At 44.1% G+C, this 13,780-nt stretch overlaps 1 protein-coding gene across 3 annotated transcripts in view; it reads right to left on the bottom strand.

The window, feature by feature from the left end:
• BRINP1 (BMP/retinoic acid inducible neural specific 1) overlaps positions 1-13,780 on the bottom strand; it is a 106,893-nt gene that overhangs the window by 11,569 nt on the left and 81,544 nt on the right. For all 3 annotated transcript variants that reach the window (XM_065695724.1, XM_065695725.1, XM_065695726.1), the window contains 3 exons: positions 9,956-10,125; positions 8,561-8,666; positions 2,315-2,551 (listed from right to left, as the gene is read on the bottom strand). In XM_065695724.1, the coding sequence (XP_065551796.1) occupies positions 2,315-2,551; positions 8,561-8,666; positions 9,956-10,125 (513 nt within the window). The remainder of the gene's footprint in view (positions 1-2,314; positions 2,552-8,560; positions 8,667-9,955; positions 10,126-13,780) is intronic.

Genomic DNA, 13,780 nt, shown 5'->3' with positions numbered 1-13,780 from the left:
TGCAAAAAACCCCAAAACCAAACCCTGACTTTTAATCAAAAGGCTGTTTTAAAACCAAGAATCACAGCCCTGATGCAGAAATTTTTGGCCAGCCATACTAAAATGTCAAGAATAAGGCAGTGTTGTTTTTCTCCATTTACACATGATCAATGAAGCACAGGACTGAGAGCTCCTGAGCTGATTTAAAGCAGCATCAGTTCACTGCAGCCTCCTTGACTTTGAAGATACCATCCCAAATCACAGCACCTCTTATTTGCCCTGCACGATTCTTGCAAATTGACAGAGGAATCCAACACAGATCAGAAACAGAATACAGATCTTTCAGGCTATCTGCAGCTTCCTGCACAAATGGTATTTGTTTTCAGAGCATTCATGTGCCTTTCAGCCCACTTTATTGGAAAAGCCTTCAGATGTCATTAGAGATTTCTTGTCTGCTCTTCATAATGAAGAAAATCCTCTAGTTATTGGGAATATTTATTAAAACAAAAGCAGCAAAATACTAATACTAGAGTCTTTTGTGGTAGCCACTTTCATCTCCAAGGATAAGTTCACGCATGATGCAACAAAGTGATGAAGGAGATGCAGCAGCTTTAAACATAATCACTCCATCTAGCCCTGAAAAGCCTCCAGCCCTGGATGGAATATGGCTACAGCACAGCAGAGAATTGCCCTGCAATGTGTCACTTTAACATGGCAAATGGAAAACACCTTCCCCTGTTGAAATCTCAAGGGGAGAGAGACTGAATATAATTATCTTTGTTTAGATCCAAGTCTTTGCTTAGATCGAGTGCAACAAGTACAGAATGTAACAGTAAAACAATCACTGTGGGACTGTAATTCTTCTCTCGTCATAGGGCTCTCCCCTTCTAAGTGTCTGGGTTAGATCCCCTGGGAGTGTAAAGTGGTTCGATGAGTGGTGGCCATGTGTGGCTCTTGAGCATCTTGCATGGAGACCCTGTGCCAGGACTAGTAACACATAACTAGTGGCAGAGCTGCGCTGGCAGCTACTGCCAGGAATCCTAATTTGTGTAGTACTGAGCAGGCAGATGCTTCTGAAAGCGTTGTTTCTGGTTTGCTCTTGGGTACCTACTCCACCCACGAACCTCCCAGAAAACCCCTGACCTCTTCCACTAGTGACCCGCTTCTGGAACTGCCCCAGCCTTGTGGACCCCCGTAGTGTAGAGGTGGAACTTGTCAAGACAGTAGTCAGCCTCACGTCATTAACTACTACTCCAACTTTGCTCAGACGAACACCAAGTTGACAGCATGAGCTGGACATAAGAATCTGTACAACAGCAGGCACACCATCCAAGTTCACATATCCAAGCATGAAGCAGTCCTCAACAGCCCATTTAGGAAGCATCATAGGCCACTTCATTTCAACCATTAAAGGGATTGTGGTGACCTTCAACATGAAGAAAGAAATTGCTGCTGGGAGACTTCTGAAGAAGAAGTGAATGGAGCTAGACGGTCCCTTCCTCATAGCTTTTTTTCCTAACATGGAGACCTGGACAGTTATGACCATAATCATTAAAGAAAATGGGTTGGAAAGTAGCTGGCTAACACTAAGAAATGTGAGCTAGCACAGGGATCAGTTCTCGATTAAGTTCCGCTTAGTGCCCATGTGGCTTCAAGATAAGGAGACCACTTGCTAAGGAAAAGGCTATAATTGCATTGGTATGGTTGCTTCTCAAGCCCTTGAGGATGCATACTGCCCAACTGTTACAACACACCTACAATGGTGTTACCAGCATCGACATGGAACAAACTTCTCTGACGCCCCAAGGACACACTGGGAGAAAATGGAGGGAGAAGAAACGTTCACATCAGAGGACACTGGCACTGTAGGAGAGAGAAGTAATTTTCCTTTCTCCTCTCTATCTCAAATGAGGTGTCATCTGGCCTGTGCTCTCTCTCTCTGAATTGCCTTTCACCAAAGCAGAATAAATCATTCATGCAAATCTGAAAAGCAATTTCTGCATCATTCATATTGTGGAAGTTTCTCTGTAGAACTATTAAAGAGGGATTCTGAGGTGGCTTGGTATGAAAAATCAGATTTTTAATCAAACAAATTCTTCCACGGAGAATATCCGCTTACACATAGAATTGTGCGTGGTGTGTGGTTTTACCTGTATGTGTAATAGAGAAAAAAGGCAATCCCTCAAGACTAACATCACATTTTTGGGGTTTATATCCTCTACTCTTTTGTCCAAACTGGAGCATTATATTGAGAGAAGAAAAGATCCTGAGCTGTTATAATCTGACATGATTTGCTTGAAACAAATCAATCAGAAAATGAGTTTTGCTCGATTACCTGAATTCTCCAGATCTTTGTAGGCTTCTGTCCAGGTCTTGCCCATGTTTGCTAACGTGTACTCCATGATCTGGATGTCAGTGATTGGGCAGTTGCACTGCGGGAACTCCTCTGCGCACTGGCAGCCGCACTGGCTGTTCCGGCAGATGTACTCCCCTTCGCCATTGCACATGATGTAGCTCAAGGCAGACTGGACAAACTTCTCCTGTAAATACTGAGGGAAGATGATCTGGAGACCTGGCATAGAAACAAGAGGTGGGGATGTGGGAAGAAGAAAAAAAAGTCACTTCAGGTACCTGTTCTGCTTTCAAAACGTGTTTCATTAACAGCTTGTGAAAGTGGGGCTGAGGAATTAAAAGCTGCTGGGATATTTCTCTTGAAGCTGTCACAGGTAAGGAATTCAGTGTACAAATTGCATGTCTCCAGTGCAAGGAGTGACTTAGGTAAGAGTAGAGCCCATTTGCTCTGTGAGAGAAGGGTGACAAGTAACTCTTCTCTCCTCAGCGCCCAGTGTACCCTCTTCATCCCAGTCCTGGCTCCCAGTATAGTACAAAACAGCTGAATGCAAAGCCACCTTTATTCCCAGGTGTGAGGTTTTTATACTTTGCAACAAAATGCTAGTTCAGAAGTGATGAACAACATTATGCTGTTCTGACCTGTTTTGAGAGAGACAAAACAGGTTTTGTACCACAGAAACAAGGAAACTACTCACTGAAGGAGAAAGAAAACAGAAGAAAGGGAAATAATACAAGGAGGGATTTAGAAAAGGCCCTTGCAGAGTTAAGTGCCCAGCTCCCACAGTATAAGTACAGGAGCTGGGTACCTGAGTCTTTTCAGCTTATTCCCTGCTAGGAAGGCTACTTGCCAAATCCTATAAAAGTGCAAATGGATTTAGTGCCAGTGATTTCAGTGGTGTTCTGAAGATTTACATTAGTGGAGAGCTCTATCCCCGTATCTCTTTCTCCATCTGAGTGTTTGTGTATCCATCCATCTATGCAGGCACTAGTGTAGGTGGATGCTTGCTCAGGTACCAGAGGACATGATAACAGTTTGAGTGTTTGCCCTGTGTGCAGTGTGCTTGTTTTTCCAGCCTGTCCTTTTCCAGTCCCTGTCTCCAGGCTCCCTACAGATATCCCTGAGGATCCACAGCTGTTTTCTTCTACCTGGTGAGTCCTGTTTGTCAGACTCAGTCAGCGTCTCTGGTGCATGAGGCAGAGATGACAATAACTCTGAGAGAGCATTCACAGGAAGCCTGGACCAGTTGCCTTCCTCATAAAAGGCGCAGGGATTTTGGAAGAGCAGATATAGGAATTTATGGCTTGAGCAGCAGCACTGAACTCCAGTGTAATGAAGGCACGCGGGTCAATTACCCATCTGTTGGTGTTTCTATTGTGCTGAATTATTGTATCTGTTGCTGACAGCTCATTGGAGTGGAATGAAAATAAGACAATAATTCAGAGGATGAGAGTGTACAGGAAGGGCAAAAGGGGCTGTGACTACTTTCAGGAGTTCAGACCCATCTCTGTGATGGGTCATGGTCACCCCAAGCAAGAGGAAAGCAGTGGGCTCTGCCCTTGGGACTCCCATTACCCTTTTGTTTTGGTTCCACAGACACCTCAGCCTTGACAAGGAGCCTTTGGAAGACCGAGCTCAGGGGGGATCAGGAGGCTGTTGGAGGCACAGGGACCTCTGCTTCCTCTCCGCTCCTGCTATTTCCAGGGCGCATGGCAATAGCAGGAGGCACATGGCAGTACCATGCCTGGTGGCAGCAACTGCCCCATTTGCCTGACCTAATCTGCAGCAGAGCATGGCATGGTGGCAGCCACCAAGCAGAATGAACACAGAACAACCTTCTGCAGGAGAAGACATTTGTGACACTTACACAGAGGTTTCAAGCCCAGAGTTTGGAAGCATCATGTGTGCATAGATCCTGCTCCCTTTTCTGTGGTGGGTGAAAAGGAGGAAGCATGCCAAGGCCTGAACTCTAGTCCACAGCATCCCTGCAAACACCTCAAAACTTGTCAAATAAGATCAGCATTTTGAGGTCATTTGGGCTTTCCTGAGATGTTTCTCAGCAAAAAGCTCAGCTTTCCTCCTGTGGTCTTCAGGAAGTACTGAAGTTCAATCTCTTTTAGGGATTGATCTGAAGCAACCACAGCACAGAGATGGTCCCTTTTCACACCTTCACACTGATGATAGGGATGGTCCCACCTGCCAAGCTCCAGGAACTTTCCTTCAGCATGGAAAGAAAATGAAGTGCTGCTGGAGAATGGAGATCTACAAAAGGGGTTTGGAGAGCCTGAAGGCTGCTGTAGTCACTGAGCTTGCAAGCTCACATGAGAGGAGCCTGGACTCCTTGATGTGCATTGATCCTGTTTATCAACGGTCCACATCCCATGAATAAATCTTTCCACTCTCTGGTTCACAGAGGTACAACCTGCCCTGGCCTCAGCCTTTGAATATGAAACCCGAATGGTCACAGGTTCTTCCACTCACTCTATTTGCTCTTTGAATTTTAAACTGACAAGCTGTTTGGTCCCAATTACAAATGAAACTGGCTTTAGAGTTAATTGTTTCTTTCTTGGAGTGAATGGGGGTGAAAAAAGGCAACTAAAGTTTCAGGGGAAGCACTGCCCATTGCAGTGGTCAATGACTGCGTATGTCAGCACATGCAGAAACACAAATACCCAGTAACATCCAAAAGATGGCACAGGCTCATCCTGCGCTGCATACTGCCTCATGTGGATGCTCTCTTTTTGCCCATAAAACTCGTGGTTTCTAAAGAAGCATTTCCAGGATCTTCTCTTTAAGAAATAATCTCAGATTTAAAAGGCAATCATCCCTGCATACACTTAGCACCAATTCAAAAGAACACTTATATATAAATACTGAACTTTAATCAGGTAAGCAGCTCTGCTGGAACCCAGGCAGCTAATTGTAGCATTTAACAAGCAGCATATATTCAAATGTGTGCTTAGACCAGGAACTAGTGACACACAAATCCAGCTCCTCATCCAAACACAAGTGTGCATACTCCAAAGCAAAAGCCCTAACTTTAAAACTGCACATATGACTCAGAGATATTCCAGCCAGGAATTTCTTTGTGGAAGAAACCTCTGTTAAGGCTACTGATAAAGGAGCCTCGTGTCAGCAGCCAAGAAGGGGGGCAACCTTGCAGACTGACATACTGGGACCATTTTCATGGGATGAACACCTCAGCACAAGCCAGGGTGTATAAGGAATGGGCTCATCCCCCACAGCAGCCTCAGGAGCTGATAAGAGATGCAGAAGGTAGGTGTGCTGGTGACAAGTGTTAAGGTAACATTGATCAGAAGGAAGAATTCTGCCAGCATGTATAGCATGAAGTTCCCCTTTAAAAATTAAGAGCAGCACAGATTTGATGTAAGTTTGCCTTAGATAACTACAGGTGGAATATGAAGTGTCTCACAAGGGGACGTGTCCTTAATTCACCTAGAAAAACTATTAGAGAGTGATGTTTGCCTTTGGACTGTATATAAAAGGCTTCCTGCATTAAAAGAGGTAAATTTCCCCAGCTCTAAATTGGAGCTATTTGAAACAGAAGAGTTCTCTGTTGAAAATGCAGTTTCATTGAAGCATTTGGTGAGAGCATGTTGACTCCAAAAGCACTTTTGACAGCGAAAGGTCTAAATGTATTTCTTTTCTACTTCCTCGTTTTGTTTCACTGAAAAGCTGGACTGTGTTGTGTTGTCATTACTGCTCTGCTCATCTTGGCAAAGGCTTTAGTATTAATTGTAATGCAAATCTTAATATTCTATTACCACATTTGATGTAACTACCTAATAAGCACTATTTCCTGTTTAATGTCAGAATCTTTAGAATAGCACAGAAGGATTTTACCTTGTTGAAATAGTGCCATGTTGCAATACTGACATATACTGTCACAGTGTCCAAGAGGATACGCCTCTGGAATTTTAATTTTCACAAACTTTTCAAAGTGATGCATTTTTTTTTTTTCCACTCAAATGTTCAAATTTCTGCCTAGGACGGTTTTCCAGGGAACAAACTCCTGTTTCCCACCAGAACACTGCAGAGCTGTTAGCATCTTCCCCTCCTATACTCTGATTTACTCCTTTCCCAGGCCGCTCGTGCATCAGCCACACTGGAGGCAGGAACAGAAGGATACAAAGTGCAAAGAAGTGCAGTCACTTGGGAGATCCCGGCCCAACACAGGATCCCCTCCATCCCTTTCAGGGAAGCTGCATCACCACACAGCCCTCCTTATGTAAGGGATAGGGAACCTGCCTCCAGGTAAGAAAAATGGAAACCTAAGCCACTGTGGTAACATATGTTCTATGTGATAATATATGTACTATGATGTACCTGTATATATACTCCAAACACAGATGCAGATACCTGCTGGGTCCATGTGGATACTGGTTTATAAATTAGTGATGTTTTTCAGTCTGTGTAACCATAGGTGCAGAGCCAGACACCCTGCACTGTGCGAACATCCAGGTCCTCCCTCAAAATCTCCAGGCTGGCTGACCTTCCTGAGCCCTACGTGCAGCAGGAAGGTAGCTTAGCTCTGGGTCTGGCCATTGCATCTCCTAAAGGGCACATCTTTGAACTCACAACTCTCAGGGCTGGGCAGCAGCAAGTGCAGAAACAGAAATTCTCCCTGTCATGAAGAAGCTGCTCTTTTATTAAGCCAGCCTCAGAGCTGGAGTGACACAAAGGTAGAAACATGGATTTCTGTTAGCAGCTTATGCTCAGCTGCTAATCAGATCAGAGGAGACTCGGTCACGATCCATTACCTGCAGCCTTGTGACTAATTCCTAATGAGGCCTCTCAGAGCAGAGGAAGGATCCTGGGTAATTATCCCAAGAACCACACTTCAGATTAGGTGGAAAACTCAGGTGTAGCTTTAAAGGTCACTTTGTTCTATTAGGAGGAGTTCTTACCTTCCTCCCTGTATACCTTGGATGGGTCTGGTCTCTCTTCACTGGCTTATGCAACGTGTGGTTGACCCCTGAGGTCCCTGTCTACTCCCATCAGAAATCACAGCTTCATCCACCTTACGTACCTCATCTCCTAATTTTTCCCTCTTCCTCCACCTCCTTTCCCCCTCTCAGGCATTTTGCTTTTTCTCTTCTTTTGTAGAATCAAATAGCCGATAGGGATGTATTGATTCGCCTACTTATCATTTTGTCTGCCTATAAACCCAGCTGTCTGCTTATTTAACTGTTTACCTAGTTATCTGATGTGTCATGCTCGGGTTTTCATTACCACCAGCCATCATTGCAGTATATAAAAAGCCTCAAATCACTTATTGTTAATTAGGTAAGAACCAGAACTCAGTGATTTAGATAATCACAGGAATAGTGAAAACAACCTGCCTATTATTTTTAAAGGAGAATAATAACAACAACAACAATATACCCACAACATGACTCAGTAAATGAAACCCACTTTCTGTGCAACCAAGATTAAAACAGCACTTGCCAAATTATACTCTAAGCGGAAGATGTAATGTAGCCCATTCATCTGAAAAATTAAAATTGGTGCAAGTACAAGGATTCCAGAAATAAAACCAGATGGGCAAATGAGCAATTAAACCCCACATTTCCTTATTTTGTCAAAAAACTTAGGAATAACCTTAGTAAATTACACACCCAGTGAATTTCCTCCTTCTACTGAAGCTGACTTCTTGCTAACCAGCATGTATGTATGTATTAATTCAGTCATGACCTCTATCTGTTGACTTCTGGACCAGCTCCCCAACTGGGACTGAAGCCATGGCTTCTAGCATCCAAATAAAACCTCTATGACTTTTCCCAAAGATTACGGTCATTAGAGAGTCCCAAAAGCTGATCTGCAAACCTCTTATGCGAATCAGCAATTTGGGAGGGACAGAGAGAGACGTGGACAGAATGCCCCTTCAGTATTAAAGGAAAAGGTCACATTTATTTATATTGGTGTATATATTATATGCATAAGTCCATCAAAATTAAATGACAAAAGGCACTTCAACAGGTCCCCCCTGCAGTTCCTTGTGCCTGTAGCTCAGTTCCTGTCAAGCCTTGGCTCTGCTGTGCTGAGCATCATATGAAGCCACTAGTCTTGCTTCAGGGAACTTACAGTGAAGGCAGCAGTCACAGCAAACAGAGTTGAAAAAGCTATTTAAAAAGGTTTCTCCCCCCCCCCCCCCCAATTTCATCCCCCACTCCAAGCTCTATATCCATCTCCCTCATTCCTGTGCCCTACCTTGCAGGTGGAGTTTGCTCTCAGTGCTTTGCAGAAGGACAGAACTCACAGAGTCCAGATTGTCGTAGCTGTTACAGCCCAGGGGGCCAGTCCGAGTTTCTGTTACCTATGGAGGATGTAGAAAACAGAGAGTGTTCCCTTTGATTGCAGCACCACATCTTCCCCAGGCAGTTTCAGACCTTGTAATATACTGACTCCTTGTCAGCAACCGATGCAATCCAAAATGCATCTCCCCTAACAGGGAAAAAAAACGCCCCACATTGGACAGACACAGCTCATGTTTGGCTTACTCAAAAGTGAAAACAGAGCAAGTTGTGTCTGCTTTCTTTATGGTGCTGCATATTATTCTGGGCTTGGCAACGAGGGCCTGCAGATTGATGTTTCTCATAGAGGATCTCCATTGGAGAACATCAGAAGCCAGTAGAGGAATTATTCCCTGGCTTCTCTTACTGGAAAGCAAGACACAGAGATGGATTTCCAGCCTACTACAGTGCCTAGTGCTCCCAACAACATATTTGCACACCATCCTTGTGCTGAGGATTGATGGAGGCACAGATGACCTGCAGTGCTGTTGCTGTGGTGGTTGCTGTTGGTTTCCAGATACGGAGGAGAGCTGCCCTTCCTGAATTCACAAAGGGTGATTATCTGCTGTCACTGTTTCAATATCTCAATACAATCTCCCACCCAAAGGGGAACAGACTCAGCCATGAGACGCCACAGAGCTGAAACCTTTCAGAAATGGCTAACAATGATGACTCCATCCATATCTCCTTCCCTGGAGTGAACTCTGCAACAATAAAATCCCTCCCCAGTATAGGATGATTGCTTTCAGAGAAGGCAGCCTTTGTCTGCAGAGCCATTTTCCCTATTTTGTATGCTCTGAGCAGCTTCCCTTCGGTCCTGCTGCAACCCTCAAGCTGTGTCTTCAGTCCGTTTCATTCGGTAATGCCACACTGAGTTTTTCATCTTTTCTTGTAGTAAATTCACCTGAGAGATGTTCACCAGTCTTACACCCGCAAGATGAGAATACTCCTGGGTTGGATGTGGTTGTCCGTTTCACAGACCTGCCTTTCACTTCCAACCTCCATCTCTGATCTGGATTAGCTGTTCCCTCTCTCCCTTCTAGAGGTCACGACCACACATAGTGGAAGTTTCCTATCCTACACAACTATCACACTGAATACCCTCCCTCTTTCCAGTTATTACTCACCCTAGGGAAATAAATTCTTCAATAAGGTCAATAAGAGAACAATTTACCCAGGAACTCAGTGCAGGAACAAAACAACCTGTGATCAAAAAAGACATCACACTGGACTAGCCAAGTCCTGCCCAAATCCCTACAGTATTAGTATGGGCACACAATCTTCTTTCTTTTCCCAAGGCAAGAGACAATACCTTGATTGCTCCGGTAGAGATCTGGATCTCATGGAGTCTCCTCATGGTGCCATCACGGTCTACAAAGTAGGAGGAAGCAAGTTGGTGCAACGCTTCAACGCTCTGGGTAGCATTTCCTGACTTTCTGTCGAGGCGGCTTTTGTCCATGTACATGGTCAAGGCCTCCTCTCCTGCAGCAGAAAGAAAAGGAGGAGATTTCAGGCTGCCATGGAGGTTCATCTGAACAGGAACATACGATGTCACATGTGGCACCTGAAGAAAGAAAAGTCGAACACCTAAAGCACTTTTAAATGCATCCACTTTTCCTCACCAGTACCAGAACTCCACTGTAGTTAGTATACAAGACCCTCCTTCTCTATTCAGCCAGAGAGGTCAGGACCACCACACTTGTAGATCAGCTCCACTGAATCGAGTAGATCCTTTCCGCCCTAGCTATTCTATGATTCTATGTTTATTGGCCAGCGTAGCTTTACCACAACTGCTGGAAAGGATTCAGAGCACTCATCCCTCTTTAGGAATGCTTTTCTCTGTGGGAAGCACTGCTAGAATGATGCACACCCAATGGGAGAAGATGCTAATTCTATGCAGGTGTCTCTGACCTGATATCTAAAATGAATTACTAATGATTTAAGTTGCCACTAGGACACAGTTATGTAGGTTGGTACAGAGGATAAATGCTAGACGCACCTCTTCAGCTTCCAGTGAGCATGTAAAAGGATAAGGGCAGGGAAGTGAGTGAAAGGGAGCAATCAGAGGAAAGAACAAATAAGAAAGCTAATTTAAAACAGCCACTGTTTCTGCTTTTCTTCCTCTCCCAGAGTCTCATTCAGGGAATTTCAGTGGAGAGTGAAGAATATTCTATGAGGTAAGGGAAAAGAGGTGATTTTGAACCAGTAACCATAGAGTTGTTGTGTGAGTGAGGCAGCTAATACCAAAGAGCCCCAACCATCCTAAACATCAGCAGAAACCTGAATGTAACAAGAGAGATATGAAAAGGACATAAAGCTGAGAAACAATATTTACCTAAAAGTTCAATCTGTGCTGGATGAGCCAGATTAAAATCCAGCTCATCCTTGACATAAGGCTGGCACTACAGGAGGCGTAAAAGGGTAGAAACCTATAGTGCACCCTTAACATGTGAAGCTCTGATTTTAACAAAGACAATAGACACCCACGGTTGAAATGTGCCATTTCTACATAGCTCTCTTAATGAGAGGAATGACACTTGTTCTCATTTGATAGATGAACCACTGATGAATACATCGCCCCTGGCAATGGTAGCATGGTCAAAGAGGAAAATAATGTTCTACCACTTTCTTAGCCAAGAAATGTTTTGCTCTTCAGCATTCTTGCATATTGTGTTTTTTTAGAGAGCAAGCACTTTTCTTCAAAATTCTTATTAGCTGAAGTAGTTTGATTTGTCCAAATAATTTCTTTTATTGCATACATGCAAAAACTTCCCCCACCCCCATCCCCCTTTTGCTTTCCCTGGATATTTTCCAGCTTTCATCTGGAAGCCAAATGCCTGAAAACAAACCCAAAATATTCTGGCTGAAAATCAAAATATTTCTTATTGGATTTCATGGGTTTTTTTCAAGCTATTGATATGTTGAAGATTGAGCCTTTGGCTTTAAGATGAAAAATCAACTTTTTTTTGGTGGAAAGAAGATAGTTTTCATCAAAAGAATCGATCAGTTGAAATCTTTTAATTGGCTTCACAGGAGCTAAAGTGGCCAAGTTTGGCATGGAAAACTTTCTCTCTTTAATATTTTTTTTAGAATAACATCATATCCTTTGCCCGCGATCAAAGCTGTTGTAGTAACAGCGTCCTCATTGTTACCTCACACAAATACACTTTCCCTGGGAAATGAGCCACTTTGATTTCTTTATCACCGTTATCGTCATTGTACATTGAGCAGCATGAGGAGGCCTTGGCAGGGATCAAGGCTCTGTCACATCAGGTTCTAGCCACACACAGCAGAAAGATAGATCCTGTCCCAGAGCATTTAAACTCCACATATCTGAGGAGACAACAGCTGTATACAACAGACAGGCAGCAAAGCACAAGGCAATAAGATGACTGTGATTAGCACAAGAAACAGCGGTCACCACACACCAGATGCCCAGCCACTGTTGATGTGTTGTCAGGTTTCGGCTTTCAGGTGACTTCTACAGGAGGATTTGAAGGAAGGTCAGACTCTGTGAATTTGCATGAGAAAACTTGTTTGCCACCAAAATGAAGCCTGAATAGGAGTTAACTAAGAGGCTTGAGAAAAGATAGGCTGATTTTGTGTGAAAGAGCCCAAAGTTTTGTATCTTGCATGTAACAGAAGCATTTAACAGCGTGGAGATGCAGCAGACACAAATGATGCTTTGTCACCTCTTTGTAAGGCTGTGACAGGAGGGAAAAGACCTCGATAATTCCCCCCTTAGCTGCAATTCTCAGAGGACCCTGTTGGATCCAGGCAGCAACTCTTTAATCCCACCAGTAAATGGAAAATACCAGCTTTTTCTGGAAAATTGTCACACCTTTGTTAACAGTCAAGGCACAAAAATCAGAAGCTTTTCACTCCAGACTAGTTCATTTTAGCTAGAGGAATGCTGGGATTGGAGATGCCTTGGACAGAGCAACCAGGAGGCCTGCATTGAATTGTATTAGGCAACACCACTGCTTTCAGATCACCAGGAAATCCACCTGCTTTCTGTCCCTAGACAGCACAAAACAAGCAATGAGCAACTGAAACAGCTCCTGACCTCACAGAGGATAAACCTGTGCTCTAGGGCAGTGCAGATAAGTGATTTCCCCACAAAAAGCTGTCACTTTGTCCCCTCTCTGAGGTGTTTGGACCCTTCCAGTGGGAGTAAGAAAGAGAAAGCAGGAAAGAAAAGACCATGAGATTTGATGCTTTTCCTGAGGGACAAATAATGCCCCTAGGAGTTAAGGGCGCTGACCAGAAATACCATTGCTGGAAACCTATTCCATGCGCATGTGTGTAGATGTGGAAAAGCACAGCATCCCCATGGAGCATGTGCATGAGAAAGCAACACTTAGATCAAGAGAGGTTAACAGACTTTTGCTGCATTATTAAGTCTTAATTTCTCATTTATTAAGCAGATGCTATGTTCAAAGTTGCCTTTCCTTTAGGGCTTTCCCTGCAAATTGCCTCTCAGCTCTGTGCGCTTCCTCCCAGAGCATGGGTGCCCTCAAAATGACCCTTCACCAATTCCTTTGTCAGAACTAAACTGGAGCAGAGCTGGGTTTTATTGGACCCAAGGGGGATGTGGCTGTTCTGTAGGCTGAAAAGCATTAGAGCTGTTCCTCATGTGGCCAGGTGTGAAAATAGCTGCTGGATTGAGGTGGGCTGGCCTGATCCATCACCCAGCCTCCTGGGGACCATGCAACAGCTGGCATTTAAAAGCAGAACAATTTCCTGTGTGCTTGTCACTCCTTTGCAACCTAATAAGACATCAGGTAAATTACAAACCACTGTAATCCGAAGCAGAATCATTGTTACTCTTCTGAGGAGCCATAAAGTCTTGGGAGAACAAGGGTGCCGGGACATGCCTGGTTTTATATCCCGGTGGTGGTGTTTAGCCCACAGCCTGTGATTAGAATGTGTCCTCCTTGCATAATGCATACCCAGCTTCATCTACATTTTCTCTGGGACTGCCATTGCCAAGATAAACCCTTCTTTGCTCCCCTCCCATTGCTCACCATGCTCTGGGCTGATGGAGCGTTTAGCACTCCTCTCCACCACCAGTTCTCGTTACAAGCCTCTGCATATTTAAAAGTGTTGTGTTGTAAAACTCAGGAGAAGAAACAAA

The sequence above is a fragment of the Lathamus discolor genome, chromosome 15, assembly GCF_037157495.1.
Source record: "Lathamus discolor isolate bLatDis1 chromosome 15, bLatDis1.hap1, whole genome shotgun sequence".
In the NCBI taxonomy this organism is placed as follows: domain Eukaryota; kingdom Metazoa; phylum Chordata; class Aves; order Psittaciformes; family Psittacidae; genus Lathamus; species Lathamus discolor.
This window is presented reverse-complemented; position numbering and strand designations above follow the sequence as displayed.